This window comes from Oncorhynchus tshawytscha, linkage group LG11, assembly GCF_018296145.1.
Source record: "Oncorhynchus tshawytscha isolate Ot180627B linkage group LG11, Otsh_v2.0, whole genome shotgun sequence".
Lineage (NCBI taxonomy): Eukaryota > Metazoa > Chordata > Actinopteri > Salmoniformes > Salmonidae > Oncorhynchus > Oncorhynchus tshawytscha.
The window spans coordinates 220001-240806 of record NC_056439.1 but is presented as its reverse complement, the minus strand read 5'-3'; the positions used below and the strand labels follow the sequence as shown (position 1 = coordinate 240806).

General features: G+C 46.3%; 1 protein-coding gene across 12 annotated transcripts in view; it reads left to right on the top strand.

Annotated features, from left to right (window-relative positions):
* LOC112234711 (type II inositol 3,4-bisphosphate 4-phosphatase) overlaps positions 1 to 20806 on the top strand; it is a 266070-nt gene that overhangs the window by 138782 nt on the left and 106482 nt on the right. For all 12 annotated transcript variants that reach the window (XR_006084508.1, XR_006084506.1, XR_006084507.1 and 9 more), the window contains 2 exons: positions 12239 to 12353; positions 17883 to 17952. Coding sequence is in view for 9 of the 12 variants with exons in the window: in XM_042329620.1 (XP_042185554.1) it covers positions 12239 to 12353; positions 17883 to 17952 (185 nt within the window). In the remaining 3 variants the exon portion in view is untranslated. The remainder of the gene's footprint in view (positions 1 to 12238; positions 12354 to 17882; positions 17953 to 20806) is intronic.

The following is a 20806-nucleotide window of genomic DNA, read 5'->3' as shown; positions in this document are numbered from 1 at the left end:
AGAATAGAGGAGAGAGAGAGTCACATACAGAAAGAGAGAGAGAGTCACATACAGAAACAGAGAAGAGAGGAGAGAGAGAGTCACATACAGAAACAGAGAGAATAGAGAGAGAGAGAGTCACATACAGAAACAGAGAATAGAGGAGAGAGAGAGTCACATACAGAAACAGAGAGAGGAGAGAGAGAGTCACATACAGAAACAGAGAATAGAGGAGAGAGAGTCACATACAGAAACAGAGAGGAGAGAGAGAGTCACATACAGAAACAGAGAATAGAGGAGAGAGAGAGTCACATACAGAAACAGAGAGAGAGGAGAGAGAGAGTCACATACAGAAACAGAGAATAGAGGAGAGAGAGAGAGTCACATACAGAAACAGAGAAAGAGAGAGAGAGAGTCACATACAGAAACAGAGAATAGAGAGAGAGAGAGAGTCACATACAGAAACAGAGAGGAGAGAGAGAGTCACATACAGAAACAGAGAATAGAGAGAGAGAGAGTCACATACAGAAACAGAGAATAGAGGAGAGAGAGAGTCACATACAGAAACAGAGAATAGAGGAGAGAGAGAGTCACATACAGAAACAGAGAATAGAGGAGAGAGAGAGTCACATACAGAAACAGAGAGAGAGAGGAGAGAGAGAGTCACATACAGAAACAGAGAAAGAGAGGAGAGAGAGAGTCACATACAGAAACAGAGAATAGAGAGAGAGAGAGTCACATACAGAAACAGAGAATAGAGAGAGAGAGAGTCACATACAGAAACAGAGAATAGAGAGAGAGAGAGTCACATACAGAAACAGAGAGAGAGGAGAGAGAGAGTCACAAACAGAAACAGAGAATAGAGGAGAGAGAGAGTCACATACAGAAACAGAGAATAGAGGAGAGAGAGAGTCACATACAGAAACAGAGAATAGAGGAGAGAGAGAGTCACATACAGAAACAGACAGAGAGGAGAGAGAGAGTCACATACAGAAACAGAGAATAGAGAGAGAGAGAGTCACATACAGAAACAGAGAAAAGAGGAGAGAGAGAGTCACATACAGAAAGAGAGAGAGAGTCACATACAGAAACAGAGAAGAGAGGAGAGAGAGAGTCACATACAGAAACAGAGAATAGAGGAGAGAGAGAGTCACATACAGAAACAGAGAAGAGAGGAGAGAGAGAGTCACATACAGAAACAGAGAAGAGAGGAGAGAGAGAGTCACATACAGAAACAGAGAAGAGAGGAGAGAGAGAGTCACATACAGAAACAGAGAATAGAGGAGAGAGAGAGTCACATACAGAAAGAGAGAGAGAGTCACATACAGAAACAGAGAAAGAGGAGAGAGAGAGTCACATACAGAAACAGAGAGAGAAAGTCACATACAGAAAGAGAGAGAGAGAGTCACATACAGAAACAGAGAATAGAGGAGAGAGAGAGTCACATACAGAAACAGAGAGAAGAGAGAGAGAGAGTCACATACAGAAACAGAGAGTCAATACAGAAACAGAGAATAGAGGAGAGAGAGTCACATACAGAGAAGAGAGAGGAGAGAGAGAGTCACATACAGAAACAGAGAATAGAGGAGAGAGAGAGTCACATACAGAAACAGAGAATAGAGGAGAGAGAGAGTCACATACAGAAACAGAGAGAGAGAGAGAGAGAGAGTCACATACAGAAACAGAGAGAGAGAGAGAGAGAGAGTCACATACAGAAAGAGAGAGAGAGTCACATACAGAAACAGAGAATAGAAGAGAGAGAGTCACATACAGAAACAGAGAATAGAGAGAGAGAGAGAGTCACATACAGAAACAGAGAGAGAGAGAGAGAGAGAGTCACATACAGAAACAGAGAGAGAGAGAGAGAAGGAGAGAGAGTCACATACAGAAACAGAGAGAGGAGAGAGAGTCACATACAGAAACAGAGAGAGGAGAGAGAGTCACATACAGAAACACAGAGAGAGAGAGAGCGAGAGAGAGTCACATACAGAAACAGAGAGGAGAGAGAGTCACACAGAAACACAGAGAGGAGAGAGAGTCACATACAGAAACACAGAGAGGAGAGAGAGCAGGAGTGAAAGTGAAGAGACTGGCAATTGTCTCGCCTCCACAGAGGTCCCCTGAAATGGCGTCTTGAGAGTACAGGGGAGGGGAAAGTTCCACGGAAACGTCAAAGTCCCCACACTCCCACAGAGAGAGACCAAGAAACCTGACAGCAACAGAAGTACAGCGAAGCACTTTAGCTTACCCCTTAAGAGGCCTGAAGCTTTAGCCGCGGGACGCTAAAAATAAGATAGAAATACACTGCAGGACCCTAAAGAAAAGCTAGTTTCCTTTTTGCTCCTACTATTACTCCTCCTTGTCAACTGAAGTGGAGTTTGTTGGTTGAGTCCCTTCAGGAGATGTTAAGAACTGTGTCCCGCATCGCAAGAGGGAGTGGTCATGCAGACATGGAAAAGATGTGCTACTGTATACAGGAAGATATAGGGCTACTATACAGCTAGTGAAGACGCTATAAGGCCCATAACTCTATGCCTAGTAGGATATCTGTCTGACTCCATGTTGGATCTTTGACCTATATAAAGCTGGATGGTGGCTAATTATAGATACATGGTCATTCAGGATAGATGTTACCATAAGGGTCGTGTTGATGGAGAAACCAGCCTCCCTGTAGAATCCTCTGCAGTGGACTGAAGAGGGTTGCAAAGACACTCATTGGGAATGAATGAGCTCTTTTTTTACGTGACTCTGCAATAATTGGGTTTAGTGCTCAGGGGAGCTGCCTCAATCAATGTGACAACACTGCAGGCTTTGTTCAAGCAGGTCACCAGGATCTCATTGGGACCCACCAGCCGGGCTGGCGCTGTACAGACAGACTGATCTGCAGTTGGATGGCTTCCATTTGCCTTACTAAAACCTACTAACAGAATTGTGACCTTTTCATGCCCGTTGATGAAACTAGGCAGACAAACTACCGCAATAGTAGCATGTCGAAATGTAAGAGTCATGATGAACAAACTACCGCAGTAGTAGCATGTCGAAATGTAAGAGTCATGATGAACAAACTACCGCAGTAGTAGCATGTCGAAATGTAAGAGTCATGATTAACAAACTACGGCAGTAGTAGCATGTCGAAATGTAAGAGTCAAGATTAACAAACTACCGCAGTAGTAGCATGTCGAAATGTAAGAGTCAAGATGAACAAACTACCGCAGTAGTAGGATGTCGAAATGTAAGAGTCAAGATGAACAAACTACCGCAGTAGTAGCATGTCGAAATGTAAGAGTCAAGATGAACAAACTACCGCAGTAGTAGCATGTCGAAATGTAAGAGTCAAGATTAACAAACTACCGCAGTAGTAGCATGTCGAAATGTAAGAGTCAAGATGAACAAACTACCGCAGTAGTAGCATGTCGAAATGTAAGAGTCAAGATGAACAAACTACCGCAGTAGTAGCATGTCGAAATGTAAGAGTCAAGATGAACAAACTACCGCAGTAGTAGCATGTCAAAATGTAAGAGTCAAGATGAACAAACTACCGCAGTAGTAGCATGTCGAAATGTAAGAGTCAAGATGAACAAACTACCGCAGTAGTAGCATGTCGAAATGTAAGAGTCATGATGAACAAACTACCGCAGTAGTAGCATGTCGAAATGTAAGAGTCATGATGAACAAACTACCGCAGTAGTAGCATGTCGAAATGTAAGAGTCAAGATGAACAAACTACTGCAGTAGTAGCATGTCGAAATGTAAGAGTCAAGATGAACAAACTACCGCAGTAGTAGCATGTCGAAATGTAAGAGTCAAGATGTGCAGTAGTAGCATGTCGAAATGTAAGAGTCAAGATGAACAAACTACCGCAGTAGTAGCATGTCGAAATGTAAGAGTCAAGATGAACAAACTACCGCAGTAGTAGCATGTCGAAATGTAAGAGTCATGATTAACAAACTACCGCAGTAGTAGCATGTCGAAATGTAAGAGTCAAGATGAACAAACTACCGCAGTAGTAGCATGTCAAAATGTAAGAGTCAAGATGAACAAACTACCGCAGTAGTAGCATGTCGAAATGTAAGAGTCAAGATGAACAAACTACCGCAGTAGTAGCATGTCGAAATGTAAGAGTCAAGATGAACAAACTACCGCAGTAGTAGCATGTCGAAATGTAAGAGTCAAGATGAACAAAATCCCCAGTGTAGATAGACTTTATCAAGAAAAACACTGAATAGGACTGAATGTAAAAGTCATGATTCAAATGTTCCGATATGTTATGGAACAGTACAGTAAAGTATTTGTGTGATATCTGCAGAGAACTAGAACAAACCAGAAACAAACTCCCACTATTTTTAGTCGTCTTTAATGTAAAATTCATGCTTTAAAATACCCAGCATGCTACGCTACGCTGCAGTACAGTGAATTATGTGTGTAATATCTCTCCAGAGAATTAGGGCAGTCCCAAGTCTGACTAGCTCATTTGTCCACACTCTATAATCCATCATTAACATGGAGAAAGTGGTTTCTGGGCGATACTTGAGCATTTGTCAAGTGTTCTTCCTCTGAGCCCTTCGGGTCGAGGGCTATCTACCATCTCCCTGGTTTATGTAAAACACCGTAGAAGGAGGGAATGACACCGTGTGATGTTGACTTAGAGGGGCGGGGCTTACAATTAAAGCCAGAGTCCACGTTAATTCATCTCTGTCACTAAGAACTGTTTCTCTCGTTAGGGTGAGATTGGAATAATGTGGAATGACATCTTGTTGAATTCTAAAGATGGCAAAGACAGAGTAGTGATGTGTTTATATTTATTTTGGGGGGGGGGTGTAGATCAGATTAATATTAATATTAATATTGCAGATAGTTATGTCTCTTTATAGCAACCCAACCACACAGTCAGTGACTCACCTACACACGCATGTACAAACATGTCAAAAAAGATAAACGCGCGCACACGCACACACACACACACACACACACCTTCACCTGACTAGCATTGTCAACCCACTCATTTACCACTTTGGTTTTCTGGGGAAATAAAAATCACTATTCCCCAAACATACAGGTTCCTGCCGACTGTTCTCAACACAGGCCTTGTTGGATTATTTTCATAGTGCATAGATTGAATTGTGTGTGTGTGTGTGTGTTAGTCAGATTGTGTTTGTTGGGGATTGTGTGGTGTGTGTGTATTAGTGAGAGTGTGTTTGTTGGGGATTGTGTGGTGTGTGTGTGTGTGTGTGTGTTAGTGAGAGTGTGTTTGTTGGGGATTGTGTGGTGTGTGTGTGTTGGTGAGAGTGTGTTTGCTGGCGATTGTATGCGTGTGTGTGTCTGTGTGTGCGTATGTGGTGGGGACGACAACTCTATTTTAGATTACATCCACGTCAGGTTATTCAAAAGCCAAGTGTGGATCGATGACAATTGAATGAGAGCGGGAGATGTCAGGACAGAAAACAGGAACAGTCACTGACCTTCCTCATGATACAGTGGATGAATACCATCCGTTAATTAAGTGACGGGGCTCAATAGTCTCCTTAGTCATTCATTCCCAGATAACGTACTTAAACCTGCCACTTCAGAAGCACTATAGAACACGGAGAAACAGAAAACAGGAGAGAGGAAACGTCGTCCGGCCTCCACAATGAATGCAGCTTTCCCCTCAATTAAAAACCACACAGGAGGAGAACGAACGTCCCCTTTCGCAAGCACTGAAATGACTCAGAGAAAGAGAGAGAGAGACGCTTGCAACAAGCGCAGACATCGAAGCGTAATTTTTTTTTTGATGAAGTGTGAAATATCTGACAAAACAGCTTTTTCCTCCGGCGTAAAACAGATGGGTTTTGAGGCATAATTGCGCTTGGAAAAATTCCAGCAACCTGATTCTGACGGCAACTGGTTGTGACAAGCGTTTACTGCTCAGACAGGGCTGTAAGAGGGCGGTGGCACCGTGGCTGTTTGCTGCTCAGACAGGGCTGTAGGAGGGCGGGGGCACCGCGGCTGTTTGCTGCTCAGACAGGGCTGTAGGAGGGCGGGGGCACCGTGGCTGTTTGCTGCTCAGACAGGGCTGTAAGAGGGCGGTGGCACCGTGGCTGTTTACTGCTCAGACAGGGCTGTAAGAGGGCGGTGGCACCGTGGCTGTTTGCTGCTCAGACAGGGCTGTAGGAGGGCGGGGGCACCGTGGCTGTTTGCTGCTCAGACAGGGCTGTAGGAGGGCGGTGGCACCGCGGCTGTTTGCTGCTCAGACAGGACTGTAGGAGGGCGGTGGCACTGTGGCTGTTTGCTGCTCAGACAGGGCTGTAGGAGGGCGGTGCCACCGCGGCTGTTTGCTGCTCAGACAGGGCTGTAGGAGGGCGGTGCCACCGCGGCTGTTTACTGCTCAGACAGGGCTGTAGGAGGGCGGTGCCACCGCGGCTGTTTACTGCTCAGACAGGGCTGTAGGAGGGCGGTGCCACCGCGGCTGTTTACTGCTCAGACAGGGCTGTAGGAGGGCGGTGGCACCGCGGCTGTTTACTGCTCAGACAGGGCTGTAGGAGGGCGGTGGCACCGCGGCTGTTTGCTGCTCAGACAGGGCTGTAGGAGGGCGGTGGCACCGCGGCTGTTTACTGCTCAGACAGGGCTGTAGGAGGGCGGTGCCACCGCGGCTGTTTACTGCTCAGACAGGGCTGTAGGAGGGCGGTGCCACCGCGGCTGTTTGCTGCTCAGACAGGGCTATAAGAGGGCGGTGGCACCGCGGCTGTTTGCTGCTCAGACAGGGCTATAAGAGGGCGGTGGCACCGCGGCTGTTTGCTGCTCAGACAGGGCTATAAGAGGGCGGTGGCACCGCGGCTGTTTGCTGCTCAGACAGGGCTGCTCATGCTGAAAACACAGTCCAGTTAAAAGCAAACGACACAAATGGCAGCTCAGATTTTTGTCACACAGGTCTATGTAAAGTACGGGCTGAGTAGTGCGTGACAATGCAATAGAATCCTACTAGAATCCTATGCGTTCTGTTTTGGTATGTTGCATTGAAAGTGGCTAATATTATGTTGATTCGATCACAATTGCCACAGTAAAGGGAAACATTGATAGTGTTAACAAGGAAGACTTTAGAACCGTGCTCACCAACCTTTTCTGAGTCAAGATCACTTTGAGTCAAAATGCAGACCGAGATCTACCGCTCCAAGTTTCTTTTTACATGACTTAAAAACGTGTAAGCCTCTGCAACATTAACCAATTAAAAACACTACTGTAGCAAGGACTTTTGTGCAGTAAGTTATAGACCCAATACATCATAACTGCATATTTGCTTTGCTTTAATTGCACTGGCAATGCATTGTTGTTCGGGCCATTTTTTTTTTTTTACAATTATATTTCAAAATTTGATGTAGGCTATATAATCACACAGGTAATAGATCCGTGGTTGTATTACTTGTGAAGCATAGCAGAGTGAGCATACATTAAAATCATAAGCTTTTTATTTTATCGGGCTGATGGTGCCTGCGTCTGATGCTTAGTCTCAGCGGAGGGAGAGAGCCACAGACTGAGGGTCTGCCTCTCAACATCCCACTACTCTCCATTTACTCCACTGACACTGACCGAAAAGGGCGACCGTCTTCCAGCTGAAACTGGAGTCGCACCACATTACTTCTGCCTAATGCACAAATGCATGTTGTTACTCCTAGAGTATGAACAGAGGAATTGAAAAAGTCCTCGATATTAAAAAAACACTCAAGCTGCTAATAATAACAAGCACGCAAGCCTGTAGATACACGTTCCTCCTCATTCATTACTGCTGCAGTGCTTGTTGTAGTGCTGAGTGGAAATGGGAAGAACATGCATTTTAAAAGTGTTGAGTACAAAGTGTTGACAGTGATGAGTAAGAACTGAAACATGAAGTCACTCATATAAACAGCAGCTCTTTGCTGTATTCGTTGACCGTCTCTCTCTAGTTTTAAACGCTTCGAAATCTCACAGTATCAATTTTGCTGTAGCTTTCTTTTATGCCTGCTAAGCTACTGCAGACACGGTCATCTGAGCCATCTGATTGGCCAGTGGTAGGCCAATAGTGCACTTGATTTGCTCTCTGGGCCCGCCAGGAAGGCAGAGTTTGCACCTTCAGACACAGGAAATGGTTCAAAATGGCAACATTTAATCCACCCGGCGCACAGGGCAGCTGAATCAGGTGCACCTTCTTCCAACAGCCCAAGAACAAACCAAAAAATAGGAACACAACCCTTTATCATTGGGTTTTTTCAGAAATGTTTGGCGATCGACTAGGAATGTCTTGAAGATCGACCAGTTGATAGCGATCGACCGGTTGGTGACCACTGCTCTAGAAAATTGAGTGAAGTTCAATCTTGTGTTTCTCTCTGTGGGCTGATGTTTCTGTGCGCACAGCTTGGTCACACTCATTCGGTCCCCTCTCCCCAGACACTGTGGCTGAGCACGGCCTGTGTCACCTGTCCTCTTCCATTGCTGGCTTGAATCTTCTGAACAATGCTCCTCTCCTCAGGTGTGGGGTTATGACTCAGGTCCCTGACTAGCACACAGCTAGACAAACACTGAAAAGGAGATTAACCAAGTAAAGGAAGTCGCTCAAATAAGGAAATAAGAAATAAACCGAAACACCACACGATAGGATACATATTTAAAGCACTTCTAGGTTAATACATTCAAAATAAAGCACACATTGATGGACTAAAGTTGAAGGACTAAATTGAGTGACTTGCATTTCATCACCCAGATTGGTATGAGTTATTAGTACAGATTTGTGTCACTTTGAGACATGTTTGCAAACTGAAGAAGGGTTACAAAATAAATCACCCTTAAATGCAATAATAACGTCCTTAATAACTAATTGTTTTGTGAACGATTCCAAATACGCGACAGGCACTTTAAAGACGTACCTCACCAATTTTTTCCCCTCATATTCATCCTCTCCAGAACCACGTTCATACGAGTGTTTACTTTACAAACGGCATCCAAGTGTCCCTTTAAGCACATCATTTTCTTGTCTCTTTAACGAAGCTGCTCTGATTTAAGCACGGTCACAAACAGTGAACTCTGGGCCAATTATTAGATGAGGACAGTTGAGCGGGGAGATCACAGGCGGGCAGAGCAATCTGTAGATGCTGTTCAATGCCAACTCCAGAACCGAGGAAGAGGAGGTGGAGAAATCGTGGGAGGATGGAGGAGAGGAGCTTATTTACTGTCCATCTTCTTTTTCCAACGGCGCTCCGCAGCAGGCAGCTACAAAGTTCATTTGAGGTCAATCACAGCTCTAACAGATAGATTGTAGCTGCGCTGCTCGGTACAACCATCTTGTCAGGAAGGCAACTTCTGTTCGCGCGCTCGCTTGATTTGAACCAACCTCTCCTTAACCTGCCTTTAAGCTATAATGGTAATTATCACACACACACACACACACACACACACAAACTGATGTCAGAAAAACTGTGAAAGCGTGGTATTTTAAAGATGCCAAGTATATGACATATCACCCCCCCATCCGTGTGCAAGCTACAGTCTGTACAACTACGACATCATCTCCCATCGCCCCCACACATAAATCAATTACCTTTAAAGACGTTCTCCAGCTATTTGTTTTACTTTTACTGTTGGAAAGCAATATCCCAAATATACATACAGTGAAGTACACACACTAAAAGGCAAAAAAAATGTTTGAGCAAAATAGTGTTGTTTTTAGACACAGTTGCAAACTTCAAGGACCTGGTCTGATGGGGAGATGTGATGTCATCAGCCTCTCCCCTTTCTTGAGGAGCCATAGAGAACAAAAGAGGATACCTGGACCACCTATTGAGATGTGCCTTTTGTGAAGTCTATCACATGATAAATGATCTGCAAATGAGACTGGAGCAGGAGTTTACAGCCTTGCATGGAGTATTAGGAGTAGGACTTTAAAGCCTACACTGTTTAAGTGCAATGTTTCATTATGGTAAGGGTCTCAAGCAATCTGGAAAGTGTACCTAGGTGGGCCACTGTAGCCCCGTTGCAGTAACGGTGGTGGTCTGCTAGCTGTGCAACAGTTGTTAAAAACAACGACATGCTCATCTAATTTTCTCCATTATAAGCTGAGGGAACGAGCAGCTCGATCTAGACTGACCATGTTTACTCAAAGTCAGGGTGACTTTCCGGAATGTTCTCTGTGTGGTGGAGAGGGGGATGAGTGGGAGAGGAGGTGGGTTGGGGTGGGGGGGTTACCAAGAAAGATAAACACTGAAGCAGATGTCTGGCATGGGTCCTGGGATCCATCAACAGACTTATATCCTCTCTGTGTAGCAAGGGAACGCCGTGTGCAAATTAGTCTCTGAGCGAGAACGCCACTGCTGCAGTTCCCCGAGTCCCTCTTCAGATCAGTCTCTTCTCCCTCTCTGTCCTTCAACTCACTATCCCTCCCTTCCTCTCCACAGGGTAGCATCCCCTTCTTTCTCTCTCCAGGCCCAGAGTACCTCTCCAGATCCCTCTCTTCTCCCTCTCCATCCCTCACCATCCCTCTCCTTCTCTCCCCAGGGTGTCATCCCCCTCTCCTCCCCCCTCGCTCTCTCTCTCCCTCTCGCACCCCAGGCTTTGGCTGTGATTATGATAGCCCTTCATTGTCCACTGGGAGTGGGACCAGGCCCATTAGCGCTAGATCAATCTGACTGGGGGATTAGATCACATGCTGCTAGCTTAATACCCAGGTAGAATTGTTCATTTAAGTGTGTGTGTGCCTGTGTGTGTGTGACGAACTACTGCTGGCAATGTATTTCCCATCAGATCATTGGTTAGAAAAGTAATTGGGGCTCCCTAATATGAGAACGGTGGTATCTGTTCTGTATCTGTCACTGAAGGAGGGAGAACAATGACTTGACCACAATGTGCTGGGGTTACACGAAGCAACTTGGACGCAGCTATGTTGCTTTTTAGATTGCTTCATGCAACACCCCCAGCAACTGATAAGCAAATTCATCTGCAACTTGGTGGCATCCAGATCAGTTGCAAACTTTTCAACTTTTGTGAAACTCGTTGCAAACAACACAATCAAAACGATGGCTTTTGTCGCGTGATCCATTCGAAGGTACAGAACTCCGACCCAGTTGTCATGTCAACACAGCTGTCGCTCACGCTGCCTGTTGCTGCCGGAACCGCCATCAAGGTTGATAGAAGCGACATAGTTAGTTAAACGGGAGCTGTATAAATAGATATTGGCATCATTGCTAGTAAAGGTTTATGTATGTGGTTTGGCTGTCAATACATTTAATTTTTAAGTAAACCCAGACCAGTTTGAACTAGCTAGCCTAAGCTTACTTAGTTGCTGGTAAGTTGTTGGTTAGTTCGTCGATAGCTAGCTAGAACAGTGCTGGCAATTTCAATTTGGCTAGCTACATTGTATAGACAGCATTTTTTTTTCTAAATCATTAAGGAAAAGGTTCGATAAACAAATTATTTGTGAAAATCACAATGAGGTGAGTTACCCAATAAATGACTGGGAGTTTATATATGTAGTGTGCCACAGTTTTTATTTGTATAGCTTATTGAATCACAATGTAACGCAACAGATGCCATTGGTTTAGAATTTTTAAACCACATTGTTGCATGCCATTTCAATGGTGTTTCAGTTGCTTGTGTATCAGCAAAGTTGATTGAGATGATGTCACTTGCAACTGCAACAAACATTTCTTGAGAAACTCCAGCCTACAGTCTCTCTTGACCTCTCATTGTCTGTTTCTCACCACCTCTTATTTACTCCATCTACACCTCTATCCTTTGTCCCATTGGCTGCTCCATCTACACCTCTATTCTCTGTCCCATTGGCTGCTCCATCTACACGTCTATTCTCTGTCTCATTAGCTGCTCCAGCTACACCTCTTCTCTGTCCCATTGGCTGCTCCAGCTACACCTCTTCTCTGTCCCATTGGCTGCTCCATCTACACCTCTGTTCTCTGTCCCATTGGCTGCTCCATCTACACCTCTATTCTCTGTCCCATTGGCTGCTCCATCTACACATCTATTCTCTGTCTCATTAGCTGCTCCAGCTACACCTCTTCTCTGTCCCATTGGCTGCTCCAGCTACACCTCTTCTCTGTCCCATTGGCTGCTCCATCTACACCTCTATTCTCTGTCCCATTGGCTGCTCCATCTACACCTCTGTTCTCTGTCCCATTGGCTGCTCCATCTACACCTCTGTTCTCTGTCCCATTGGCTGCTCCATCTACACCTCTATTCTCACTCTCGCTTCTGCCCTCTTTTCTCTCTCGTTCCCGTAGTTGACACTCTGTCCACTCTCCCCCAGGTCTTCTGATGGTGTGCTGGCGGTGGGGACAGTGTTGGTTAGCCGTGTGAACATGGGGGAGATGGAGGAGGGGGACATGGATCACATCACGGCCGACGTGCAGCAGGCCCAGAAGGTGAGGGCGTGTGTGTGTGTTTGTGTGAGAGTCGTTCCCCTCCAGATGTCTCAGCTAGCACTAATGCTTGCAGGATTAGTCTGTCACTGCTCAAGTGTCCCAATGAGATTCATCAAGCCCTTACAGCCCTTGGATCCTGTGTGTGTGTGTGGGGGGGGGGGTAAGAGTGTGACGAGAGGGTGAGAGTGGGATAGGGACTCTTAGACACTGCATATGTTTATCATGTGTGGGGGGGGTGTAGAGTGTGACGAGAGAGTGGGATAGGGACTCTTAGACACTGCATATGTTTATCATGTGTGTGGGGGGGGGTGTAGAGTGTGACGAGAGGGCGAGAGTGGGATAGGGACTCTTAGACACTGCATATGTTTATCATGTGTGTGGGGGGGGTGTAGAGTGTGACGAGAGGGCGAGAGTGGGATAGGGACTCTTAGACACTGCATATGTTTATCATGTGTGTGGGGGGGTGTAGAGTGTGACGAGAGGGTGAGAGTGGGATAGGGACTCTTAGACACTGCATATGTTTATCATGTGTGTGGGGGGGTGTAGAGTGTGACGAGAGGGTGAGAGTGGGATAGGGACTCTTAGACACTGCATATGTTTATCATGTGTGTGGGGGGGGTGTAGAGTGTGACGAGAGGGCGAGAGTGGGATAGGGACTCTTAGACACTGCATATGTTTATCATGTGTGTGGGGGGTGTAGAGTGTGACGAGAGGGCGAGAGTGGGATAGGGACTCTTAGACACTGCATATGTTTATCATGTGTGTGGGGGGGGAGTAGAGTGTGACGAGAGGGCGAGAGTGGGATAGGGACTCTTAGACACTGCATATGTTTATCATGTGTGTGGGGGGTGTAGAGTGTGACGAGAGGGTGAGAGTGGGATAGGGACTCTTAGACACTGCATATGTTTATCATGTGTGTGGGGGGTGTAGAGTGTGCGAGAGGGCGAGAGTGGGATAGGGACTCTTAGACACTGCATATGTTTATCATGTGTGTGGGGGGGGGGTAGAGTGTGGCGAGAGTGGGATAGGGACTCTTAGACACTGCATATGTTTATCATGTGTGTGTGGGGGGTGTAGAGTGTGACGAGAGGGCGAGAGTGGGATAGGGACTCTTAGACACTGCATATGTTTATCATGTGTGTGGGGGGGTGTAGAGTGTGACGAGAGGGCGAGAGTGGGATAGGGACTCTTAGACACTGCATATGTTTATCATGTGTGTGGGGGGGGTAGAGTGTGGCGAGAGTGGGATAGGGTCTCTTAGATACTGCATATGTTTATCGTGTGTGTGTGAGGGGGGGTGTAGAGTGTGACGAGAGGGCGAGAGTGGGATAGGGACTCTTAGACACTGCATATGTTTATCATGTGTGTGGGGGGGTGTAGAGTGTGACGAGAGGGCGAGAGTGGGATAGGGACTCTTAGACACTGCATATGTTTATCATGTGTGTGGGGGGGGTAGAGTGTGACGAGAGGGCGAGAGTGGGATAGGGTCTCTTAGATACTGCATATGTTTATCATGTGTGTGTGGGGGGGTGTAGAGTGTGACGAGAGGGCGAGAGTGGGATAGGGACTCTTAGACACTGCATATGTTTATCATGTGTGTGGGGGGGGGTGTAGAGTGTGACGAGAGGGCGAGAGTGGGATATGGACTCTTAGATACTGCATATGTTTATCATGTGTGTGTGGGGGGTAGAGTGTGGCGAGAGTGGGATAGGGTCTCTTAGATACTGCATATGTTTATCGTGTGTGTGGGGGGGGTGTAGAGTGTGACGAGAGGGCGAGAGTGGGATAGGGACTCTTAGATACTGCATATGTTTATCGTGTGTGTGGGGGGGGTAGAGTGTGGCGAGAGTGGGATAGGGTCTCTTAGATACTGCATATGTTTATCATGTGTGTGTGTGTGCGTACGGCGTTTGTGTGTGTGTGGGGGAGAGAGAGAGCGCAAGCCAGAGAAGCCATTGGCTCAGACAGCCTGGATGCTGTGTGTGATTATGTGCACAAAGAGCATTAGAGAATTAGAGAGAGGGAGCGTCATACATCCTTCTTCTATTTGTGTGGGATAGTCGGCTAAACCCCATGGCCTTATAGCCTTCCTACGAGACTCACCTCGTCTGAGTAAATGGCATCTCCCTTGTGAGACATCCCACCTACAATCAACTATGCTGATCCACCACGACATGCTACTCTGCACCATCTGAGAAACACAGGAATGAGAGCAAGAGAGAGAAAGAGAGAGAGATGATGTCTTCTTCTGAGATCGCCAGGTACCTGAAGAGTGCTCAAATGTCCTCCCAATGGGAGGGAAAAACACAGTTTATGTATGTACTTTACCTTCATTTGACTAGTTATTACACCCAATGGGGATATTTAGTTTAGTCTAATAATATGTGTAGCATAGAAGCACTGTACTTTGCAACAAGATGTCACGGTCTGACTTCAGTTTTCATCGTTTGTTTAGGTTTAGGCATTAATTCCGACTGGTTAAGGTTTAGTATAGTGTTAAACAGTATATGACTGCCCAGCACTGGGTTTGAATCCGCGATCCTCTGAACCGGAGCGCACGGTTTCAAATTCTCTATCCCCATCCACAAAGCCCTAGCATGCCGCAAACCTACTTGGATGGTATTGAAGGCATCTCCTGACATCCTGGAGTCCTGGACAAATGTGGAATACTGAAGTTGATCTGGTGTGACCTGGCTGGTAGTTGTGCATGTACGAGGAGGCAGTCAAAATGGATCTGCGTACTGTAGAAAGGATGTCTTTCTGAGAGGAGATAACATACCTCCGTAGCATAGGGTGTTCCCTGACCCAGTCGAACTGTAGTCTGTTGACACTTCTCCTCATTGCAGCAAAATTACCTTTGCGCTCTCTCTGTGTGTGTGTGTGTGTGTGTGTGTGCGTGCGTGCGTGCATGCGTGTTTTACCACTGTGGGTAAGTCAGTCACAGAGAGCAGTCTTATATAATTGACTAGGGCTCTAACATGGCTGGCTGCCTCTGTGTCCTGCTCTCTTTTGATGGTGTAGTGTGGGTGGACAATTTCTCTTGTTTACACAGCAATTTTTGTATTGTTTTTTCAGTTAAAACTGTAAGAAGAGTTTAATACAACCTGAATTCACGATACAACTGTGCTGCTGCCAGCAACAGTCGGGGTCTCACGCTGCGTCCCTCTCAGATGGCTCAGCGTTGCACCTGTACTGCCATTACTCTACCTCAATCCCACCTCGCAAAGTTAGCAGTTCCTTCTCATTTAACTTCCCAATGTATTGCCTTACAGGACTCCACTGTTGTCGCTTGCCTTTCTCTGCCACTGCCATGGTGTGGTGGTAGAGAGTTGACTCCAAAATAATAGATTGCATTTCCGAGTGTCAAGATCCCGAAAATTCTCTATTCTGAGTGTCAAGACTCCTAAGATTCAGTATTTTTGGAACGGAGGAGATTGATTTAATTGCCATACTTCCGAGAACACAAACACTCGCATCTTTCATAGCGAGGGACGGAGAGCGAGGGACGGAGAGCGAGGGACGGAGAGCGAGGGACGGAGAGCGAGGGACGGAGAGCGAGGGACGGAGAGCAAGGGACAGAGAGCGAGGGGAGGGGCACAGTATAGGCCCGTCGGCCACCAGGCACACAGAGTCAGAACCGTGCACTGTCTCGGAACTTCAGTAAAGCAAAGCCAATCATCAATGAATAGGCTACGTTACTGAGACGAGCGAAATGCAACACTTCGCTCTCACGCAGTCACACGCGGTCTCTGTTCGCTTCACGCAGTCACACACGGTCTCTGTTCGCTTCACGCAGTCACACACGGTCTCTGTTCGCTTCACGCAGTCACACACGGTCTCTGTTCGCTTCACGCAGTCACACACGGTCTCTGTTCGCTTCACGCAGTCACACACGGTCTCTGTTCGCTTCACGCAGTCACACACGGTCTCTGTTCGCTTCACGCAGTCACACACGGTCTCTGTTCGCTTCACGCAGTCACACGCGGTCTCTGTTCGCTTCACGCAGTCACACACGGTCTCTGTTCGCTTCACGCAGTCACACACGGTCTCTGTTCGCTTCACGCAGTCACACACGGTCTCTGTTCGCTTCACGCAGTCACACACGGTCTCTGTTCGCTTCACGCAGTCACACCGTGGTCGCCAGCCAGGGCACCAAAACAGGGGGAGATGTGAGTCTCGTGCTTCAACGCTCTTATTTGTTGCTGAAATTGACCCACTATGCTGTTTACTTTCTCCATCTGCGTTTTAAAAAAAACATTTGTTTTTCAGTTAGGGATTTTAATTTAGTTGAAACTTTTTTGCGTTTCAATGTTCACACCCTAACACTATGCATGATTATGTGATTCATAGATGCCACTGAATGGAAGTGTTACTGAATGGAAGTGCAACACACAAAAATGGAAATGCAATTATCATGTGGATTTTCACCGAAAGTTGCAATCTCCTGCACAGTTCATCTGACATGAACAGAGCCACATCCTCTCGTATGGATTTTCACCCCTGCTATATTCCCCTGACTTGAAGAAAGCTACCTTGTTTCTCTACATTCCCCTGACGTGAAGAAAGCTACCTTGTTTCTCTACATTCCCCTGATGTGAAGAAAGCTACCTTGTTTCTCTACATTCCCCTGATGTGAAGAAAGCTACCTTGTTTCTCTATATTCCCCTGATGTATATGAAGCGACCTTGTTTCACTATATTACCCTGACGTAAATGAAGCTACCTTGTTTCACTATGTTCCCCTGACGTGAAGAAAGCTACCTTGTTTCACTATGTTCCCCTGATGTGAAGAAAGCTACCTTGTTTCACTATATTCCCCTGATGTAAATTAAGCTACCTTGTTTTGCTAAATTCCACTTTTTTCGCAAAAGTAGCAGTCCTAGTAGTTGATACCTGCTAAAGTGTATTTCTGACGGTTTGTCAGCCTCGATGCCACTGACAGAGAGGCCTGAAAACTGTTGGTTGTCACTGGCACTTTGATGTCTTATCCCGCACGCATCATCAGAAAGGGACATTCAGCAGCTGTGATGGGAAGATACTCATTATCAAAGGGGACGGTGACAAACACATGGAGCGTTCTTGAATGACGGAGGGTTGGTGTGTCTGTCTGTCTGTCTGTCTGTCTGTCTGTCTGTCTGTGTTTAGCTTCACCTGTCATTTACCTCCTGCTGTCCCAAAAAACACTGAGCTAAATTAAAATGTATTTAAAGAGCAAGACATGTCAAGCTAGACGTGGCCCCGCTGCTCAGAGAAAAGCAGAGTTCAATGTACATTCATATGTGTGTGTTTGATGGTAGAGATTTGACATGTACATGAGGCGGCAGGGTAGCCTAGTGGTTAGAGTGTTGGACTAGTAACCGAAAGGTTGCAAGTTCGAATCCCTGAGCTGACAAGGTACAAATCTGTCGTTCTGCCCCTGAACAACCCACTCTTCCTAGGCCGTCATTGAAAATAAGAATTGTTCTTAACTGACTTGCCTAGTAAAATAAAATAAATGTAAACATCAAACATATCTCTCTTCTTTCCACAGTGCACCTTAGTTTGTGAGTCATCACAGGGAACCCAGAACGACAAAGATAATAGCCCCCTGACGGGTGCTGGTAAGTTCAACTACGCTTGTTCCTTCTACCTTTAAACACCTATAATTTAACTGCTGACGTCCATCGTCATGGCAACCCTGTAATAAGTGGGAAGAGGTTTAAGGCTAATTTTATCCCCTCTAATTTGATCCCCCTTCCTCCCCCTGTCTAACCAATCGCCCCAATCTCTCCTAGTGAAATTAGTTTATTACTGAAAAGATTTATCTCAAGTTTTTGGGGCATTTTCCCTTAAAAAAAACTATTACACCCCTGTAATTACCATGACCTAGTGTTGACCCCAAAAGCAGCTTGAAATTGACATAGTGTAATCAAGTGATACATTAAGTTAACCCCCGTATACTTCTTGGTTTTCTCATTGGAAAGTGTGCCGCCCTTGACTAACCTTCTCCCGCCAAAGAGATTTGAAGTCTCAACGGGGCTACCCATTTTGATCAAAGAACTCATATTATTCATTCTCAGATTAAAACGGGAAGCCTTGGTTTAAGTAAGTAAAGGGAGAGAGAGCCAGTTGATAGTGGAAAAGGTGTGAGACTTGGCCAACGGTGGCTCTAATGGAATCCACCTCGTTGTAACCTTTTATTCATTATCTACAGCACCATACCAGTGTCTCCGATGACATCATAGTGGGACCTTTTCTCCTTTTCTATTTGACTACAAAATGTTCGCTCTCACACAGTCAAACATCTAGACACTGGTATGGGTGCAGGACAGGACTAATATGATGTACAAAAAAATGTATATAAAATGGTGAAGTGCCCCTTTAAAGCAGGTAATTATATCCCCAGACAAGGTGAAAGTCCGCCTGCCTCCCTTGGCTGCTCCAGTCCTGGTTCTGTATCTGTTCTGTGTGGACTGGCTGGAGAGGCAGACAAGCGGAAGCGGCGCCACGTCCATCCTGTGATACCAATTAAGGGCGAAGCCCCCGAATGGCGCAACACACTTCGCTTGTTACTCCATCACTGGGAGCGGGGAGAATCGAGCAGAAACACCAGGAGTGAGAAAAAAGAGAGAGGGAACGAGGGAGGAGGAGAAGGAGAGATTTGAGAAGGTCACTGCTCCCTGCGGTGTTGGGAATATAAAGCCCTTCTTTCCCTTTTCTCATCACTCGTTCCTCTCCAGAGGGGAAAAGAAACCCTTCTGAGTCTCCAACTCCGTCCTCCTCTTCTTCTATGCTTTCTTTTTTTTCTTTCCCTTCCTCATTATCGTATCCCGGTACTTTCTAGAATGTCTTATCTTCATCTTTTCCTCTGTCTCTATTTCCGTCCTCAGCGTGTGTTGGTATGACTTTCCTTACAGCTCTGTTCTCTATACCCGTCGTCATTGTCACTATCTGTCGCAATTAGCTAGCGAGAGGCAGGCACCAGGGGGCTGTGCCACCCGCCTTCCTGCGCGGGATGGGTTGCAGGAAGGCGGGTGGCACAGCTGCGTCCCATCACTATAACACGCTCCCCGCAGACTTAGAGAGATTGACTAATGCAATTTAGCCATTCACTTGTATTCCCTTTCAGAGGGGGGAGAGCGGAGAGGGATGCACACACACATGCACACAAACACACACACAATACACACACACGGGAGGGGGGGGGGGGACGCCCGGGGAAGAAGTAATTTCCTTAAGAGGTGTGGGGAGAGGAGGAAGGAGCAATCTGATTGGCCTTCAGATTAGCGTGGCGGCGGGGGGAGGTCAGAGGTTCATCTGCTCCTTCGACCGTGTCCGCTGCAAGGAGGAAGTACCAGTCATCCCTTCATCTCACTCTCAATCTGTCCCTCTCACCTCTCCCTCTCTTTTTAACTCTGACTTACTCTTTGATATGCCCTCTAGAATCCTGTCCCTCTCCACACAGCAGCAGCAACAGTGTCATTTAGTAATCCAAGATCAAGCTCTCCATTTCAAATCATAGCTGTACTTTTTCATTTGATGTAATCATTAATATAATATAATGATAAAGAGGAAGTTTCTGAGCCTATTTCGAGTAATTCCTGTCCTAGAAAGAAAATCCTTGTTTTAGGCTCCACCTCGAAGACTGACGCAGGCTGCTAATACATATTCAGGAATTGGGGGTGGGAACGTTGTGGTGATTTCCAGGTGTAGCAGAGAAATGACAACAAATATGCCACTGACTGAAGCTGTCAGTGTAATTAGCTAGCATGCTAAGCTAACCTTAGCCAGCTAATGAAAGTTGTGAAAAGTCGATTTCTACTGGTGTGGGAGTTTAACCCTTTCTTATTTTTCACTTTTCACACTATTGTGTTGATTGCCGACCTTAGCCCTCAGACCTCTACCAGATCAGATATCATCTTTTTCACATGGTCTTCTCTAGCCTGATTCCAGTAACTATGGTGGATGGGCTTGGCTCTAGTCTGTCCTAGCCAACCTTCCAGGGGCCTGATTCCTACCTCTCTGACTGTCCTTGACACTGAACTGAACACCACATTACTTCCCACCCCAGTGCCTCTAGTAAAAGTCACCTCTGACACATTATCCGCCAATTAGAAGGTCTCTCCACTGCCACACCGCCCCTCGTTGTGCTGGAACATCACAAGGTTGTCACTACATTCTCCAACGCTGTGTTGCCTTCTGTATGGGACATGGGACCCAGAATAACCAGGACAAAGTGCTCAGAATAAGGCCCTGACATTGAAAAGGGATGACGGAGTGAGGGCCAGTCTCTGTATTGAATTCGCGCCTTGGAAAGTAAATGGATGGCAAATGGGTGCATATGGTAACGGGGCCTCCTCTCCTCTCCCCTTTTCTCTCCTCTCCTCTCCCCCTTTCTCTCCTCTCCTCTCCCCCTTTCTCTCCCCTCCTCCCCCTCCTCTCCTCTCCCCTTTTCTCTCCTCTCCTCTCCCCTTT